This window comes from Anneissia japonica, unplaced genomic scaffold (genome assembly GCF_011630105.1).
Source record: "Anneissia japonica isolate Jap-2015-1 unplaced genomic scaffold, ASM1163010v1 scaffold376_len1572418_cov194, whole genome shotgun sequence".
NCBI lineage: Eukaryota > Metazoa > Echinodermata > Crinoidea > Comatulida > Comatulidae > Anneissia > Anneissia japonica.
In genome coordinates this window covers 281,255-301,908 of record NW_022741166.1, presented here as the reverse complement: position 1 = coordinate 301,908, position 20,654 = coordinate 281,255, and the positions used below count along the sequence as shown (strand labels likewise).

The 20,654-nt window shown below is 35.2% G+C and overlaps 1 protein-coding gene across 3 annotated transcripts in view; it reads right to left on the bottom strand.

The window, feature by feature from the left end:
* The window catches only part of LOC117118613 (G-protein-signaling modulator 2-like), a 92,030-nt gene that overhangs the window by 63,338 nt on the left and 8,038 nt on the right, over positions 1–20,654 (bottom strand). For all 3 annotated transcript variants that reach the window (XM_033263250.1, XM_033263248.1, XM_033263251.1), the window contains exons 2-6: positions 11,456–11,695; positions 7,226–7,361; positions 6,128–6,270; positions 1,498–1,621; positions 104–219 (exon numbers count right to left, since the gene is read on the bottom strand). In XM_033263250.1, the coding sequence (XP_033119141.1) occupies positions 104–219; positions 1,498–1,621; positions 6,128–6,270; positions 7,226–7,361; positions 11,456–11,688 (752 nt within the window). In that variant the 5' untranslated portion in view covers positions 11,689–11,695. The remainder of the gene's footprint in view (positions 1–103; positions 220–1,497; positions 1,622–6,127; positions 6,271–7,225; positions 7,362–11,455; positions 11,696–20,654) is intronic.

The window sequence follows — 20,654 nt, the reverse complement described above, 5'->3', positions numbered from 1 at the left end:
CAATAAACCTTGACCTTTAAACAGGCATGTGCACTTTAAATTACAAGCTGTTTGTAACGATGCAACATAATGACGATCATTGATGACATCACAAATCACTTACTTGTAATAATCTGCAGCTGTTTCAAATTCACCTTTGAAAACATGAGCATTACCAAGGTTACTGTATGCTCGTCTTTCTGCTGCTTTATCGCCAAATTCTTTTGCAATAAATAATCGCTGAAAAGAAGAGAAGAATACAGAATTATTCTGATTTCAGTAACAGTCTGGGTTGAATTTTACAAAATTATAAGCTAAACCGATTATTATGACTCCCTTTCCTTTTTATTCAATTTTTACCTGTACTTATTCACAATTTTAAAAGTTTATAATTAATATATATTTATTTTGTATCCAAGTATGCAGAGTAAGATCAAATCATATTTTGATGCTTGCAGACTGTGTTCTAACAATCTGACAATAAAAAAATGAATAAAATCTTTTATTCAAAAAAAAAAAACCTTTAATCTAGCTCACTGCACTTCTCTGAATCTGCCCTGAGAACACATCGTAGGTAAATATCATCTATCACTAAAGGCTCTGTCCAGATTATCAAATTTTCTTCGACAATGAACTGTTGTATGTCCATATATAGTCATGATATGTTTATATACGGTCCAGTGGTGGTGCCAGGGGGGGCTGGGGGCTGTAGCCCCCCCTGTCGGGGAAGCATAACCCCCCCCCCCCCGTCGGGAAAGAAGATAAATTTTGTCGGGGAACAAATAAAAAAAAATATTTACATGTAATATTCGTTTAGCCACTATATTGTTTGTGTTAACTTTTCATCACAACAAAAACCACAATAACAATAATAATAATAATAATTCAATGAGACTAATTAAAAATAATTTGCGTTCTGTTATGACAAATGCTCATTTAGATAGCCTCATGATGGTTGGAATACATAGTGATAGGTGAAGCAACCTCGACCATGACAACGTGGTTGACAGATTTCATGCAAATTTCCAAAATATAGAATTTCACTTTCAAGAATGAGGATTTGAAAATAAATTAGATGGTTACATTGCATACTCTTTGTTTCTTGCTTTATTCAAAATGTTTCGGTTTTGGAAGCTGATGTCAACATTAGAAAGCATAGCCTACATGAAGTCATGTTATAGTAACTCGATGCCTATCAAATAAGTAATAAAAATTCGCCATAATTCATCGAATATCCGTGGCTTCCCCCCTGGACCCCCACCGGGGGCCCTAGGCGGCCCCCAGCCAAGTGACACTCGATTCGCTCCACTAGCCCCCCGTCGGGGCCTTTATCCCCTCCGTCGGGCAGGTCCTGGCGCCACCACTGATACGGTCATGATGTGATGTCATCATGAACTTACATAGGCATGTCACCTGTTTTTGTCAAATAAAATTTGATAGTCTGGACAGGACTTAAGTTGTGGATAATGGTAAAAAAGCGCCCTCAAGCACATTTCTGTGGCTAGAGCTGTTCTATACCTCTTCATGGTACTTAATAGCAACATCAAAATCTCCTAGTAAGTAGTAGGTATTACCAAGGTTACCACAAGCTCTCCCCTGGGCTGCACGATCTCCAAGCTCCCTCACAAGTTTAAGGTTTGCTCTGAAGAAGAATAAAATGTACAAGATCAAAGAAAGACCAACACAAGAGTTATTAATCTCTATGTTATCTATTCTTTATCATGATGTATTTTATTAATGAAATTTATGATGGTATTCTTAAAACAAACATTGGCAAGAAACTGAATTAAATTATCATAGTCTCAAAACAAAAATTGATGTTCCAATTTGAGTCAAATAAATAGCTTGATAAATGCATATTTATATAATTGTGAGGAAGAAATATAGCCTTATTGGGCATTTCACTGTGTCAGTAGGCAAAACATTTTTATTCATTTAAAAAAAAAAATTTTTTTTCCTCCACTGCAGTGATTTGATATGCAAGGTTCGCCAGTAGTAGAAACCAGACCAAAGCAATATCCTATAAAATGTAAGGTATTACTGTATTTTACACTGTAAACATATTTAACTAGGGTGAACGATCCAATTGAATCAATTAGTGTAACCAAGTTTCTTAATGAGGCTTCACAGAACATCAGGAATTATTAGCCAATCTGATTACTTGGTATGCATTAATGGTTCTGGTGAAAATGACCGTCTGGAATGCTCAACATAGCTAATTGAAGTCTGTTAATGAGGCTTCAGAGAGTATTGAGGGTTCCAGCGAAACTGACCATTTGGAATGCTCAACATAGCCAATTAAAATCTCTTAATGAGCCAACAAAATGTACTAAGGTTTCCAGCAAAACAGACCATTTGGAATGCTCAACGTAGCTAACTGAATTCTCTTAATGAGGCTTCAGAGAGCATCGAAGGTTCCAACTAAGACTGATCAGTTGGTATGATCATTACAACCAACTTTTTAACAATTCTTTAAAGAGCAGTAAGGGTGTCACTCAAGCTCAAACTAATCTTTTGGGAATCAATTGTCTATCACCAAGGCTGAGGGAGCAGAATATATTTTCAGTTGAAGCCACGGTAATTGAGTAAGGAAGAATGTATTTATGATGACTTTGATTATCATAAAAAGTTTGATGTTATTTGTATTTGAAACACTGGTCAATTTGAAAGATATAAAGTACAGCATTGTCGTCTACGATCAGAATAAATATCGAATCGTGGAACTTTCAAGGCTTAACATGCAAGCAAAGTTAGGAAATAATAAATTATGTGTTAAAGAGTAGCCAATATGTGAGATATAATTATCTTTTATGTTTGGAATAAATATCTAATTACAAACACCATCCAGTTTAATCTAGATTAGACATTTAGCCATGGAGCTAGTTAATTGCTTTCTTTACAAATGAAAACGAAACCGTTTGATTACAAACATACTATACTTATCTAAAATCAAGGTCATAAAAATAATGATAAAGTAGGGATTCAAAGGATTGCGTCTGTCCATAAAATTATTTTTTTTTATGAGAATGGAATATATATTTTTTATATTTTTGTAAATTAAGTTCCAAGAACAATGAATCCTATTTATATGCCCTACAGAAACCGATAAATATTTTTATGGATTCATTATTCGAAACTAACGAGTTAAGATAGATATAATTTGTATTATGCCGCAGCTAGTGCCTACTCACAAATAAATTAAAACATTTGAGTTGGAAACAGAGATGACAAAAGCAGGGGAAGAAGATTAAACCTGCCATTGTACAAGCCAAGCCTCCGTCTGCCACGACTCGGATCATTTTAAAACAATTTCTTTAGACATACTGTACAATATCCCAAAACAATTCAGAAATGAATTGACAAATTTACAGTATATCCTAAAGCAGTGTAAGAAGGTTTTTGCAAGCACACTGGAAATTGTCAAAAGTTGTACTGTAAATCTGATTGCAACTCTCAGTTTGGCCTTCTGGCCCATTTTTATACCCACCCCTGGTATATGAGAAGGAATAGTTTGCCATTAGACCTAGAATCAGGCCTAGGCCTATCCTAAAGTAAAAACCTACCATGAGATTTAATATTCAATGTGTTTGCACAAAATAAAGATTTCAAACACAAGTTATCTGTTGTAATTTTTATAATAAAGAGATTTGCACCTTGTTAATAAAAAGCTGAACAATTCTACACATACAGTAGTTCATATATTTCAATCCAGGAAGTCAATTATAATTTTGATATTTATTCTCTTTGCTTATGTATATCCAAGTTGCAACACACGGACATTTTGCACCTAGATGAGAATGCAATGTGTAAGTTTGCCTAATTATTCCCAATTTGCATTCCTGTGCAGTAATGTAGGTTTGTCAGTTTCAATGCAGTTGTATGTCATTTTATTACTAAGTAGTATTATATGATTTGGTGTTAAATGAAGACAGATCAGGATCTAAGTAGACAAATGAAAATGGCCAGGATTTGTAATGTGAACAGACAGACCTCCTCAGCAAATAGCTGCCATATTCTCATGGCAAATAGGAAAGCAGAAAAATGGGGATCCGGGATTTCATTAGGAAGTTTTCGAAACCACTTTTCAAGGGGACAGAAACACATAGAAAATTGATATTGGCCTATACCCAGCATCAGACTAGTCTTGCATGTTGCAATTTTTTGACAAGTTACTGCACTGCCACAAGTGAAAGTAATCGTTATTGATATAATGTCTTGTCACAACATTGGGCCTCTCACATGCTGCAATTGTGTCTGAAAATCATACAAAAAAGCGTATGCCTCCCACAAACCAACAGGGTATAGCACAGCTTGCGTATGGAAAATCACAGCCTGTCTAAAGATAAATTTTATTAATTTCTAATTAAGTCTCTGAGGTTAGTAACAAGCCGTAAAAAATCCTGCTTTCCCAACTCAACTCGAGAGCTAGGAATAATCAAAATTGAGTCCTGTGTGTATGTGATTTTAAAAATCACAAGATGGATGTCATCTATGACCATCATCATCACATCTGATGATCCCAATATGGATAAATCATAACCACATTCTTGATCCACATAATGAACCCAAAATTGATTTGATCTATGAATATGATAATCATCTTTGTGAGTGAAACATACAAAGTATACAATACATTCATCCCAAAAAAATTCATAATTGACAAGACAAGGGTAAATTTGAGTTTAATCATTTCTGAATCTTTCAAAATTTAAATATCATTCCTATCAATAAACCGGATGAAATCTATTGGACCAGGTACAGTAGTCAGGATAAAATTACTTGGACATAATATTTATTCATTAATTCATTCTCAATTTTGTCAGAAACAGCAAGCGAACACTGCGTAGATGGCCTGTTTTGATGGAACACAATTGCAGACGTCAGAATAGTTGAATTACAAGTAATAAAGAGTCACTTTTGAGTATGCAGATTAATTACAGAACACTGGAAACTTTATGTTTTGTAATAAGAAGAAGAAGAGAGATAATGTGACTCATAAAAACTTGGCCAACAGTAAATTAGTTTTATCGTCAGCAGATATTAATATTTTTGGAAATATAATCCGTGTTCATTAATGTGAAGATTAGGGAAATATATATTCATTATCTTACAAGACAATTATGTCAATGCAGATGTGTATGACACTTCAATACTCTGGTTACCCTAATATGCAATCATAATAAAAAAAATGAAAGATTGATCTATATCAGCGCGAGACTAATATTACACTACAGTACCAAATGTAGAGTGTATCCTTATAAATTTGGTTTGCTGTTGTGTATTAAACTTCAATACTCCGGCTACTGTTGCGATCATAACAAAAAAATGAACAATGATCTATATTAGCGCACAGGCATAATATTACAGGATAATAACAAATGAATCCTTGTATTAGTTTGGTTTGTTGGCAAAATCAAATACTGAACCGCATTAAAAAAAGTGACCCAGATTCAATATAAAATGTTTACTCCTCTCCTCAGTATTTTATATGTTCCTGTTATTTTCTATTGCAGCTTAGCTCAGTCGGCTAAATTGGTGGTAGCCACCGTGTGTGCGCTGACCGTGGAGATCTCTAGGTCCCCGGTTCAATGGCTGTAGGCCTCAATCATTGCTCTCCTTGTGTTTCAGCTGGAGGGCTGAAATACAAGTTATGATAGCGCACCATCTTTCGGATGAGACGTTTAGGCTGTTGGTCCTGTGTGAAACATGGCCCATGTGCACGTTCAAGAACGCAGTACATTCTTCGTAAATGAGTAGGCGATTGTCTCGCGGTGTACTGGCCAATTCACCACCTGAAAGACCCCACTAGAAACATGTTTTCAGATTTAGTGGGCTATCCTTGGTGCGATTCACACTGAAATACTCCAATCCACTATTCCACTCCCCATGTAAGTTTTTCCCCCATTCACTTGTTTACTCCATAAACAATTCATTATAATATTGTTGTGATATTTTATATGTTCATTGTTTTACCAGGAACAGATTTAAAAACATGGTGCTATTTACTCTGAGTTTTATCCTTCATAAAAATATTAGATATTATTTAATACCCACACATTTCAAGTATTCAGTACAAAAAAGGGTGCCAGCATATGCAGTACTTTAAAATTGTATTGAATATTGTGTAAATGAAATCTAGAAGGCATACTCATAGTAGTCGATAGCTGTGAGAAGGCTCTGTTTGACATCCCGCGGGAAATCTCCAGGATCTTGGTGTCCGCTTCCATTAGAATGCTTGCCTTTTGCATGGAATACATTCCCAAGGTTGTACAATGCTCTAGCCTCACCCATCTGTAACGGAAAAAAAAATCAGAAAAATCACTATCCTGAACATGATCCTTACCCCAGATATACTGATATGTATGTGAGTTTACTATACAAAAAGGTCTGAAAATGTTGTATACATTGAGCCAAGATGAAAGAGGACATATTTATAATGATATCTTAAATATGATAGGTCACATGTTTATGATATCATCCTGTAGTGTAGAAAGTAGGTTGAGTCCACAAAGGTTGCAAAAGGATAGGACATTTGGACCTCAAAAGTAGAAGCAGAGCATTTGGCTTAGAGGTAATGTTGCTGCTTCTTGTGCTGTGGACTCCGGTTGTTACCCGGCAGTGTCTGGTTTTTAAATTAAAGTTGCATCTCACTGCTCCTCGAATAACCTTCGCATGTGAGTTATAAAGGATAAGAATGTATCAATTATGGCTATGTTCTCACACGGCAGCTAACGGTTAGCAGGATCTGGATCCTGCTAACCGTTAGCTGCCGTGCATCCATACGAGAAAATCCCGATCCGGATACCAAAAATATGACTATCGAATCACTGGCCAATAAGAAACTGGAAATTGTAAACGCGTACGTGTGATTGGTTGATGATAAAAACGCGCTGAACTTGCTAACCTATAGCGCTTGCTAACCGTTAGTGGTATCCGGATACTGCTAATGGTTAGCGCTAACCAATCGGGCGTTCTCACGCAGGTGCTAAGGGTTAGCTCCCGATCCGGATACTAGGGCTCTGCCGCAACTGCCGCGAGTTCTAACCCAAAATTTCCTACTTCAAATATTTAGAATTGGATAAAAATGGGAAAATTGTTGATGATGGTAGATAAAGTAGAAAGTGACAGATAAAGTAGAAAGTGACATCTCCGGTGTTCTTGAAAGCAAATAGAACATTTGCCAAGAGCAGCATGAAGCATGAGTAGCATTTTCTCTTTTGATTAACAAAAAACTATAAATAGTTACCTTATCACCTAATTCCCTGGAGATGTCAAGGTGCCCTTGGCAACACATCACAGCTTCATCAAATTTCCCAAGAACCTTCAGTGTGTTGCCAAGGTTACCTCTAGCCTTGGCTTCTCCGAGTCTATCACCAATTGTGCTGTGAAGGAGGACAGTAGAGACACAAAATAGACCAAATATATATTAAAATATATTATTTTTCAACAGTATTAGTATATTAACAGTATTAGTTCACAATGGATTAACTTCAATAACTTACAGTATTTTTGACACTCAAAAACAATTTGCATTATGAAGTTATTATATCTTCATCCCTTATATTCTTAGTTAAGGAGAAATAACGGATGAAGATTAAATAATTTGGCAATACAAGTATCAGTATTTTTATCTATGAGTCCCAGATTCAGGCAGAAAACTTGATGTAAAATTTCAAACAAATTTTAGACCAGTATGATTTTACTCAGTGCAATGTTCATCACTCTACAATATTCCCATGCACTTATGAGCAAACATCTGTATTTGGCGCTATAAATAAATGTTATCAATTGATTCCCACAAAACAGAAGTATTCAGTGCAATGTTCATCACTCTACAATATTCCCATGCACTTACAGTATGAGCAAACATCTGTATTTGGCGCTATAAATAAATGTTATCAATTAATTCCCAAAAAACAGAAGTTGCACTTCAGATCCATGACATACAGTAAAAGAATCAGCGAAATGTATGTACACTTTACTAGAATTAGTATGCTAAAAAAAAGAAAAGGGTTTTAATAGTTAGAGTGCACCAATTTTATGTACAGTATGTTCAACATAACAGGAAACTGAACTAAAATTACTTCTCCATAGCACAATAGACAGGAAATATATTTTGTCAAGATAAACTCATTAAATTATCACCACAATAAAAAAGGGAAATTCACCAGCAACATTCTACCAGATGTAAACAAATAAAGTATTCCTAATTGGCAGTTGGCACCGGCAATTAGCAAAAGTTAAGTTGAGAATGCAATTAGATTTTCTACTGGGCTGAAGCATTAATCCATTGTATGCATTAAACCACAGTGCACTATAACAACAGCCTGTGATTGACAAGATCAGGCAGCTATAAATTGACAGTACATTCTACTGTCATTTTTAATGTTCGTTGAGAAATGGAAGTCACTAAAAAATGTCAAACGTACAGTGTATTGGGTCATCAGTGAGCTATATACATGAAGCTACAACAGTAGAGACATACTGTAGTTCTCTTAAAAATGGGGTAATTTTGGGTTCCCTTCCCCTCCCCCCCCCCACCATATGATACCCCTTTTATACTGCAAGCAAAATTCCGGACGTACTGTAACCCGGGATTTTCTAATACCCGGGTTAAAATCTCCTGAGTTGTGGTTATAGTGTGAACGTCAAAAAGTCCTACTCAAAAACTATAGAAAATGCCTGTCATGTTTCATGTCCTTATAAAGAGACTCCATAAGATATCAATATTTTTATTATCCAACCTTCAGTCAGCCTGCGGTTTATGAGACAAATGGGTACAGAACGTAAAATGATGTTCTGTTTTATCTGTTTATTGTTGTAATTTAGATTACAACACAAGATACTGCATTACTTGAGATTTATATATGAGATTTTAATGCACCAAAGAGTGCTTGGGATATAGTGTCTACGTAAAAACAGTAATAGAACAGACTGAAGGAAATCTTGTAGTTTCAAGATGGTCATACCACCCCAGGTTCAAAGCAGGTTCATTCCTCAACGCAAGACAGCTACAAAGAGAGATCTTCTAGAAGTCAACGACCAACCATACTTATTTTCAGAAGTAAGATTAATGTAGCTTTTAGGACTATATTGAAGATTAAGGTATTGATTTGAGTTGTAATGTAAAATCACAGGCCTTGCACAATGTGATATCAAAGTGAGATTGTTACTATTTCCCCTATCCTTCGTATAAGCTCATCAGAGTGCCAACAACACAGCACCGTGAAGGGAAAAAAGTTGGAAGGGTACACATGATTTCACATTAAATTTGTATTATCTTACCAAAACAAGGTATATATATTTTTTTCAACAATTTTAGAAATATGATTAAAGCTACAGTAGATTCCTGAGAAGAAAAAATTTGGCTATGTTATACAAATTAATGACCAGGCACCCATTAATACTCCTGGGTGAAGAGAGGCAACCTGAGCTGAATATCATTGTCTCAAACTCACTACCTCCTGTCTGAAAGCCCCAAGTTTTTTTTTACCATCACACCATGCAGCTTTCCCCAAAGCCACAGAAAAATTGATACTTTAAAGTTGCTGATGCAAACGGCTTTGTTCCTGCCATCTATGATGCAAAAAGATTAAATATTCTTCTTTTTGTCCAATTCCAAATATTTGAAATTGGAAATTTTGCATGGCCTTTGGGGACTCACAGCAGTTACAGTACCACACCAGTACCTGGATGTACATTGTCCCTAATCCCACCTAACTCTCACAAGCTGGGTTATTCAAGGAGCAAAGTGATCTGATTCTAATTAAAACCCGACGCCAACTGGGTTTCAACCGGAGTCTTTATGTCAAATCAAATAGTACTGAAAATGCCAAGGGCGCACTAGGCTTTTAATTTAAAAAAATAAATATATGGTTTTATTTTAGAAATTAGAGTTCACCTCAACTTGATTAGTACCCTTGCTTATCCACAATAAGAAGCTTTTAACATTTCCTTGGTCGAGCTTGGTTTTTGCTAATCATAGTAGTTCATTACAGTCCATGGATGATGATTGTACAATACATCAGTACATTTCCATAATTAAAGATCAAATGTTTTTTAAGTGATCAATCACTTATATTTAGATTGAAAGGAGTTGTATACTTTCAAGAAGGTAGAAAAGCAATGCTACTCAAAATGGGCACTGCAATATACAACATACTGTATGGTTGTACTATAGAAAAATAATCATTCTTTATTCAATACTATAAAAAAAATGTAGCATAAAACATGGGTCATGGCTAAGAGCATGTAGAGTATCACAAAGGAACAACAAAGATTAAAGGTGTAAAAATAAATATAAAACATAATTTTAATAAAAAAAAAACCAAAAAAACAAATATTTAATTACAAGTTGGAAATTTACCCGCTCTGGTCAATGCCAGCTTGCCAATTTGTTTTTAATACATTTTACATCATTTACTACATAATCAAAAAATATTATTTAATCTTGTTTCATTATCGTTGGAGAATATGCCTTTAAGAACCAAGCCCAGATGGCTTCAATTGGGCGATGTATTTTAGGCCTTGGTTGGCTAGTGTTGTTCCTTCCTACCTAGTCTATGAAACGACTAGGCCTAGCTAGGCAAGAAAGACAAGCACACATCGTATGCCTATTGAAAATAATTATTGTACGAACAAATCTGTTTTACAAACAACAAATTTCCTTGGTTTGACGACGTACGTTAAATTTAGTTTCTGATATAGGCTATTTTAGTAAAAATTTTGACTTTCCAAGCAGTTTTTGAAGAGAACTATACAAAATCACATATTATTGTATGTGAGGAATATTAGATCCTCATCAACATGAAAATGATTAAATTCATATATGACCTTTGGCAACAAGCATAGGCTTCCTCTCTGTGTAATTCATTATCAAATGTCATGCCTAAATACATAAATAGAAACCTTTTTTTGATCTAGATGCGATTTTTGATCTTCAATTTTGAGCACAGGTAACTTAATTAATTAAAATATGAAAGGAAAAAACATTAATGAAATAGATACATAACACTTGATCTGAATCCAAGCTATGGAAAAAAAAAATGGATATGTTGTATAATGAATTATTTTCAAAGACACAGAGAAGGTTTTATAAAAAATAATCATGAAAACAAATAAAAACATACAGATGTTTGAATTAATCGAATTTAACACCCCTCCAATTCTGAGATTCTTCAAGTACTAACAATTCTTCTTAACAAACCTTTTAACACAGAGGTAAGTTTAACCCTCTATTTGGTGACCAAATAGAGGGTCCAAGAAGGTGGTCTCGAATTAAAACATTAGCAATCATAGAATTAATACATAAAATATTGCTATCACTAGAGCACTTTTTTACATACAAACACTGTGCATAAACTCACCCTGATGTTGAATAGGCATTGATTAGTACAGTAACTGAATAAATTTAGATTAGTTTTAGAAGGGTCTCAGAATTCTGTACGTTAAAAACAATAGGCTAGCGGTACAGTACCTGGCTAACGTCAGATCATGACGATGGTACTCGAGTGCTTTTCCGTATTCTTGCAAGTAGAAGTAAGCATTTCCCAGTTGGCTGTAGATTGCACTTAGCGTCTTCAAATCATCTGTTCCCACTTTGACAGCAGCCTCAAAATACTCTACCCCTTCCCGGCAACATCCCATCTTGCAGAGTCGTTCCCCCTCAAGGGCCAGCTCCATGCACGGCATGTCCATATTAGCTCTCATTATTATTCTGAGGAAGGAAAATATTTGTCAGGCAATGAAATCTTAGGGTAGTTACACAGTGGATACAAATCTTAAAGTTAAAAAAAAAAACCTGATGAAAGTAATAACCTTATCGATACTCAAATTAGGTAGCTCTGATAAAATTCAATAGGTCTCATCAACTTTCTTCTACTACTATAATTATAACTTTTCCTGTTGTCTTGTACAATATGATGTTACTGTATTTCACATCTAGTGATAGTAACCTTTCCGTAATAATTAATTTTTACCCAATGAAGTTTAATTTATACAATTAATCACTAATGCTTTAATCAATCAAAAGGATTGTGACAAGTTCCATTGGTTTTTTTTAGCGCACAACAGGTCAACATGTCAAGAAGCCACAAACCCATTGGAAAATAGCAGGTCGACAGGTTAGTAACTCTCTTGTCAACCAACTACCAGTCTATTGGCTCACATCAGGTCAACAGGCCTATGGCCAACCTGTTTGTTAACTTGTCTCTGGTCCATTGGCCCACATATCAACTAGCCACCAGTTTATCGCTCACAGGCCACTAGCCTACAGTATACATCCACAGCAGTATGATAGGCCAATGGCCCACAGATCAATGATAGTCTATTGGACCATAGTAGGTTGACACAGGTCAATAAGCCAGAGTTTATTTACCCACAGCAGAATGATGGGCCAATGGCCACAAAACAAGCCACTAGTCTATTCTACCACAGCTAAAAAAGTTACTAGTCTATTCGACCATAGCTCAACAAGCCACTAGTCTATTTGCCCTCAACAAGCCACTAATATATTTGCCCACAGCTCAACAAGCCACTAGCCTATTTGCCCACAGCTCAACAAGCCACTAGCCTATTTGCCACAGCTCGATAAGCCACTAGCCTATTCGCCACAGCTCAACAAGCCACTAGTCTACTTGCCCACAGCCCAACAAGCCACTAGCCTACTCGCCCACAGCTCGACAAGCCACTAGCCTATTCGCCACAGCTCGACATGCCACTAGCCTATTCGCCACAGCTCGACAAGCCACTAGCCTATTCGCCACAGCTCGACAAGCCACTAGCCTATTCGCCACAGCTCGACAAGCCACTAGCCTATTCGCCACAGCTCGACAAGCCACTAGCCTATTCGCCACAGCTCGACAAGCCACTAGCCTATTCGCCACAGCTCGACAAGCCACTAGCCTATTCGCCACAGCTCGACAAGCCACTAGCCTATTCACCCACAGCTCCACAAGCCACTAGCCTATTTGCCACTAGCCTATTCGCCACAGCTCGACAAGCCACTAGCCTATTCGCCACAGCTCGACAAGCCACTAACCTATTTGCCCACAGCTGGACAAGCCACTAGCCTATTTGCCCACAGCTCGACAAGCCACTAGCCTATTCACCCACAGCTCCACAAGCCACTAGCCTATTTGCCACTAGCCTATTCGCCACAGCTCGACAAGCCACTAGCCTATTTGCTCACAGCTGGACAAGCCACTAGCCTATTCGTCCACAGCTGTACAAGCCACTAGCCTATTCGCCCACAGCTGGACAAACCACTAGTCTATACGCCCACAGCGCGACAAGCCACTAGCCTATTCGCCCACAGCTCGGCAAGCCACTAGTCTATTCGCCTACAGCTCAACAAGCCACTAGTCTATTTGCCCACAGCGCAACAAGCCACTAGCCTATTCGCCCACAGCTCGACAAGCCCCAAGTCCGACGGCCCACAGTTCAAAAAGCCACCAGTCCACTGGCCCACAGTCTAACGATTTCCACTGGCTGACAAACCAATAGCCTGTTGGGATACAGTAAACATCATGAATTACAATCAGATTGCTCTTTTAAAAATTATTAGTGAAGTTACATTCAAAATATCTCATAAAATATCTCCATGAAAACACCAATCTAGACAGCACAGCTTAAAGTAACACTCACAAGCTAAGTTAGAGCCTTCTATGCAGTATACTCATAGTATACTCAGCAAGCGCAGATTTGGATAGGCATAACCAACTGGTAATCGAGAGCTACCAATATTTCCTAGCATAGAAGTATGAATATGATATATCAGCTTTGTCTAAATACGGTTGTTCAACTGGTGATGCGCAAACATTATAATAATTAACATTACAGAAAATGATATATCAGTCTTTGTGAAAATAGTATATTTTCAAGATCAATACAAACTAATTCTAAATGTACTGAAACCTTAGCCGACTTTAACATATCGATATACTTCTCACCATTTAGTAGACCATGACCATGGTATTGTTTAAGAAAGATCATAGGTCAAACAAGAGTACTTAATACTGGGTATCACCATCAGCTTCAGACCACAGTTGAAAAATAAGACCTTCAATTAAGCATTAACTACTGTATACTACTTATATTATTAGTACTTAATTTTGCTTAGAAAAATTAACTGTTTCTCAATATTTAAATATTTTTTTTTAATACTTCAATTTATACCTATGACAAGCAGAAATGTATGGAAGCAAGTTGTCATAGCAGTAAAGCATTGGGTTTCTAGTGTAAAAATCAGGGGTTCGAGCCTTGTTTGTGTCCTTGAGAAAAGAAAATTTTAATTAAAATCCATGTTGACTTTTTCTAGTGTGGGCACTAAAATTTAGAGGGTACCTACTCTATGGGTTTAAATGTCAAATGCAATACTGTAATAGTTGTAACATACTGCATGGAATGCTGCCCAGGGATGTATGTTTAATCAATGACTGGTTAATCATGGGAAGATGAGCTACAATATAAAGACAAATGTTGGGATCTGGACCATGGTACAATATTGATTTAGATTTTTGATATTTTTTGTTGATTTCATCCTAGTAATACAGAGCTTCCTCAAAAAGAGATAAAATAGTAATTATTCATAATATTATGACTATGCCGAAACTTCTTACTATCAAAACAAATAATTTCTAGAGAATAAAACTGTTACCAGTTGTTACTTCTTAATCCTAAGTGCCTACAACTGGGATAATTCTTAGAGATAATTATCATCATCAGGATAATATCGGATACATTAAATTTGCAAACTCGGCTAAATGTTCACTCAACATGATTTTATGTAGAGATGGTTACAGTATTATGTTTCAAACGTGTGATGTATGAAAATGTGAAATTCAAGGAATTTGATAATATTTTTTTTTTACATTATTGGAGAAAATAGGGTTGGAACTGTATACATGGTCCATTCCATTTTTAAAAAGGGGAACTTTGTAGGAATATATTATGCCATAATGAGCTACAACAGAATTAACTGTAAACCATACATGCTTACCTAGGAAGGTTAAAATGGATTTTATTATTTTAAAGAAACATTACTGTACGTCTCATGTGCCACAAGAGTTATTAATCCAGGTCACCAGCTCCATAATTTATAAACCAGCATTTCATTTTAAGTCTATTAATAACAAAGGCCGTATTCAACCAGTTGTTCTTCGTTAAACCACGCCTGCCTGCGCAGTGGTAAAATCCTACTTAACGAAGACAACCAGATGAATAGAAAACTGAAAAATACTTGATATAGCCAATGATTATGATGAAGATGACTATGATAACGATGCTGACAATGCTGATAACACTCACAGTGGCGGATATAGGAATTTGAAATAGAGAGGGCCCGGGCCGGGAGTTTCACAGCTAGGGAGTCTAGACCACCTCGGGTCCACTATTGTTGGGGCCGAGGTAAGAAAATTTATGATTATGACACCTCTAGATGGCTGAAAATGCACTCTCAGACCTAAAATTTGATTATAATTTCCATGTTTTTTGAAAAATTTAGGTGGAGCCTGGGCTGGCTATTATAGAGGGCAGGGAGAATCTACAAACATGAAACAATAAAACAAAATAATCAATGAAAGGCTGGAAGATAAAAGATTCTGCTACTTGGAGAAGCTACAGCTAGAGTCATTATACAATTATAACAGCGTAACCCCACTCAATGGCACAACAGCTACGAGTGCTCACTGGCTAAAGGGGGGGGGGGGAGGTGCCACAGGATAGTCATATTCATTCAGTGCAAATTTCTTTTTGCACCTAATCAACCAAATAAACACATCAAATTATGCCCTCAAAACACTAATGCAGGTGGCACATCTTTCCCAGGGTAGTAATGTCAACAGAAGCCTTAACCAAGGGCCTCAAGCCTCTTTGTTGTACACCACTAAAGCCCTTACTATAAAAAATCAACAATTTTTATTGCATTGGATTTCAATATCGAGTATTTAAAAGGAAGTATTGGCTCAGTTAAACCCAGAACTATAAAGTCACAGGATAAATAATAAGTTAGTGCATACTGTGCCTTTGGTAGATTACGAAATTCATTTCCTTCATAAAATACCTCCAGCACAAAATGTTATCTGTACATAGTTCAACTATTACAGCGCAAAAAGCAAAATATAAACAAACTAAAAAGTAATCAATATCTTTTTATGTGTGATAACCTTAGACTGCTTGTCAAGTAGTTGCACACTATTTCCAGCCCTGCCCCCAGCTTTGTCAAGCTGTTTACAATATTATGGATCTACATCCAACACAGTATGTAATGATTTTTAAGTATTTTGAAATTTGAAATCATTTTGTTGCCATCAGATTGGCAATTGTGGTACAGAGTTTACACAACTGATTTGATGGAAGAGCAGGAGTCCAAAGATTAGATACCGACTCACACACTTGGGAAAATATGGTGATGGTCACTACGACGACAAGGAATTCTACTGTTCTTGCAAATAATAAATTTGAGATTTAATAATTAGGCTTGTTGTCCTTGTGGGTAACAGACTGACAACATTTCTCTATTTGACATTCAGTGTACTATAAAATACCAAATAACCATGTCACTATTCTAATACTGCAAAACATTTTTATATCCTGCCATTAACAATTAATGTATATAGATCTAGTGCTTTAAATTAAAAAAAAAATCCTGTGATAGATCACCATGATTTCAAATTTCAACTTGGCTTGGGGAACAAAAGACATGATAAATGATATTGTATGACTTCAGACAAAAGTCATGCTTATTATCAATAAACTCTCTTTATGTACAGTATTCACTCTTCCTTTAAAATTCTTAAACTTATTTATTCAGTAATATTTTGAGAGGGTGCTCTAACAGCAATGCTGACTTGAAGAGGCCCTCCTTCAAAACAATTCAAATACATTGATGAAATTCTAACATAAATATATATTATTAAAGGTAAGATAAAGATTAATAACTTTTATTGTCCTCACAAAATAAAACAAGGAAATTCCTCTTCCATTGACATACAATGAGCTACAATATACAGTAAAATAATTTAAAAATATAAAATTCACAACCTCAATAAACATCACAAGGCCAAGAAACAGCTACAGAATTATTATAATAAAATAATTAATACCACTATCCTATACTGTTGTTACCATTATTAATACAACAACACCTTCATTGTAGAGACATAGCATTTGCCACAACAAGTATTAAAATCTATTTCGCTTAGCACTACAGTTAAGTGCTCTTAGTCTAATTCCAGACCTCATGAAAATAAACAAATTATAAAGTGGATAAGATCAATTTTTAAATATTTATAATATAATACTTATAAATAAATAATACTTCCTAAACATTTGAATTTATATTTCCATACTTCTATTTTAATGTTAAATAAATGTGAGGCTATTTACAATCTTATTTTAACAACAGTACACCTGTTACACCAGCCTAAGGAATTGACTTTCTGTAAAAGCTTTCTCTCGTTAAATACATTTTTTTTTTAAATAACAGTTTGGGTCATTAATCTTGACAGCAACTGCATATTGTCAAATCTTTGAGTTTTACTTTAGCACATACAGTATTTGAAGGATCACTTTGCTTTGATTAGTAATCAAATTCTGAGGTAATGTTTAACAATTAATCATTTCTGACGCTCAATATTTGAATAGTTTCCGTTGATTGTTCAGTGACATCAACTGTAGATGGCCTGTGACGTATATCGTAAATGCGATGATTAAGTTGTTGTTTACGCCACAATTAACAAGGGTGATCCATCTAGTAAAACTGATTATTTAGTTCCTTGATTCTCTGTAGAATTATACGTCACTTTACGTCATAACACCATGAGACATCCCTTCATTAAGCAGTGCTACCCAAGTGGTCAATATAGCCGAGTGCCTCTTACAACTAGGCTATAATTTGCCCTTTTCAACTGATGCATTTCATGGCTTACTAATAACAAAAATTGCAATGCCATCATCACTAATGATATGAACATCAGTTCAACTACTGTACTTCTGTGATACAAAAAAAATCCCTTACAACAATGTATACAGCGCTGGGAATACATCCTCCGCACAGATTTTGATAATTATGTTTCTGCACACCTTTTTCCCAAGCCATTTTCCATGCTAATTTAAACTAGTTTTTGAGGTATCATCCGTGCAATTAAAAAAACTTAAAGAGTATGGACTGTTTACAGTATTCATGCCTTCTTAACTTGTATTTAAAATTAGATAAAGCATTTAATAAACTGTCTTGTTTTGTTTATATGTTGTTACATTCTGATGTTACTGTATTATTGATGAGGTGTTATCAGTCATTTATCTTTTAAATATTATAAATTTTATTATTTCTTTTGTAATTACTTTAGTACCAGGGTTTGCTGTACTTGTTATGCTAGTCTGGTTATATAAGCTATATAAAAGTTCAAATCAAATACAAATTTTGACCTACTTTGAGATGAGCATGCATGGCATGATGTGGAGCAGACACATTATCCTCACTTACCATTGCAATTTGCTGAATAGCTAAATGTTCACACCTTTCTCAATAATGAAATTTAGATAATCTAGAGCCAGAAATTATACGCAAACATAACCTGTATGCACAATTATGTAGTTGTATTTGTAAAAAGGGTCATTCTGATTCTATTCAACACCATGTTAAATAAAACTCAGCTAAAAATACAGTACCTATATTAACATTACAGCTATATACTAAATTCTAGTATACTTACAAGAATATCATTTTTGATTAGCTTAATTGAGCACTTGATAAATTGTGAGATTGACGAGGTGATTTCAACACCAATTACACGCACATGTGGGATACAGTATGTGCCGGCAACGTCCTACTTGGCACGACGTACGTCCACTTTAGTAGCAATGGATGGAAACGTGCTTGACAAATAGCTTATAAAAATCCGGAATACAGTTACAAAACAACTCGTAAATTTTAAATGAATGTCTGACAAACAGGAGAAAAGTAACCATGATTGTTGATTTTGAACTCTCATGGAAATATTTAAATAAATAATATTAATTATTATATTAATTTTTGATTTGAAGCCTTGGAAATGGAAGGCAACAAGCTACTTAGATACTGACCATTCTAATTAATCTCAGATTTATCTTTAATAATTGATTCTTCTCTTTGATTTTTTCAGTATTTACAGGATTAAAATCCTTTAAATTGCATACAGTTGTGCGTCAAAATTTTGCTCATATATTTGCGTCACATGTTCAGACGACACACAACATTTAGAAACAAACAGTATGAATGACCGTTACTCAACAACTACTGTATCATGTATGTACACACTGGCATTGCAAAATATACATTTTTGAACAGCTATTGAACATGGTAATCCAAAAATAGAATGAATTTGCTAATAGTTTGTAATTAGTATTACTGAGTCAGATACCTTGCTATTTATATAATACTTTACATATTTTCAAAACATGTTAAATTTCGGATAATTTACTTAAAATAATAAATAAGCATGAAGAGACAAGCCTGCACTACTGTCACTACAGCAAGAACAAGTCTGTTCAGTTACATTAATTATAAAATAGGAATAAATATTAAGTAATCAATAAATATTTATATTTTTAGATATCATACTAAATAATTAAACATTATATATACGTAATATAAAGTGGCACACATTCAGTGGCATCTAGCCTATTGCCCCTACATACTTTCCCCCACTCATTGAAAATACCCGAAGCCTAAAAAATCATGCTCAAGTAGTTAAAATCACCTCACATAACTTTATTTTGCGACCACTACAACCTCGTTCCACATCAGCCCTGCCCCCACCACCATTGCACATATCATTAGTTAAAAATACTACTGTATAGTAATGACCATCAAATTGGTTTTGTACACAAATACTCCTCATGTCTAATACACAAAGACCTCTTCCTCATCACCTTTCCAAGTGGTATTGTACATTTTTTACACGCCTAAAAATAATACTGCATTTAATGGAATTCTGATCTATGAGTTGGTGACTAATAATAGTAGACACACCCAAATGCTGCTGTTCATTTCAAATAATTACTCTTGAATTTCAAGCAAAATCCTTTGTCATGAGCATCGACAGTGCCTACCCATTTGTCAATACTGAGAATGATACTGTATCAGATACAATGCTACTACACAGAAATACTTTAATTGCTCTGAAATATGAGGCATGATAATGGTAGATATTTAATAAGCCCAAACTCAATTCAATCATATATTGTAGAGGGTTTCATAAATAAAATTTTTAACCTAAAACAAAAAATATTTCTCTTATGTAACAAAAACCACCCAGGGTTAAAAACATGACCATATTCAGAAAATATATTGAAAACAATATTATTACTATGATTACTTGTACTATTCTAATCTACAATTAGGCCAAATAAAAATTGTGTTAGCCACGCCCGACTGACCCAAAATGTTCAAAATTGAGAGTCGGCATTTTAAATTTAAAAACAACAAAAAATATTTTCACTGACTTACCCATTTTTTGGGTTTCTCCAAAACTTGGCCAACACATGAATTTTTTTTTCTTGGCCATTATATCATACTAGATGAAATTACATAACAAATACTGACATAGTTTGCTATCACCATTGTTCTTGTGTTATTTACAATACCTTACCATAAAATCTCAGATTGAAGCCCTGGACTATTCTATTGCAGACTT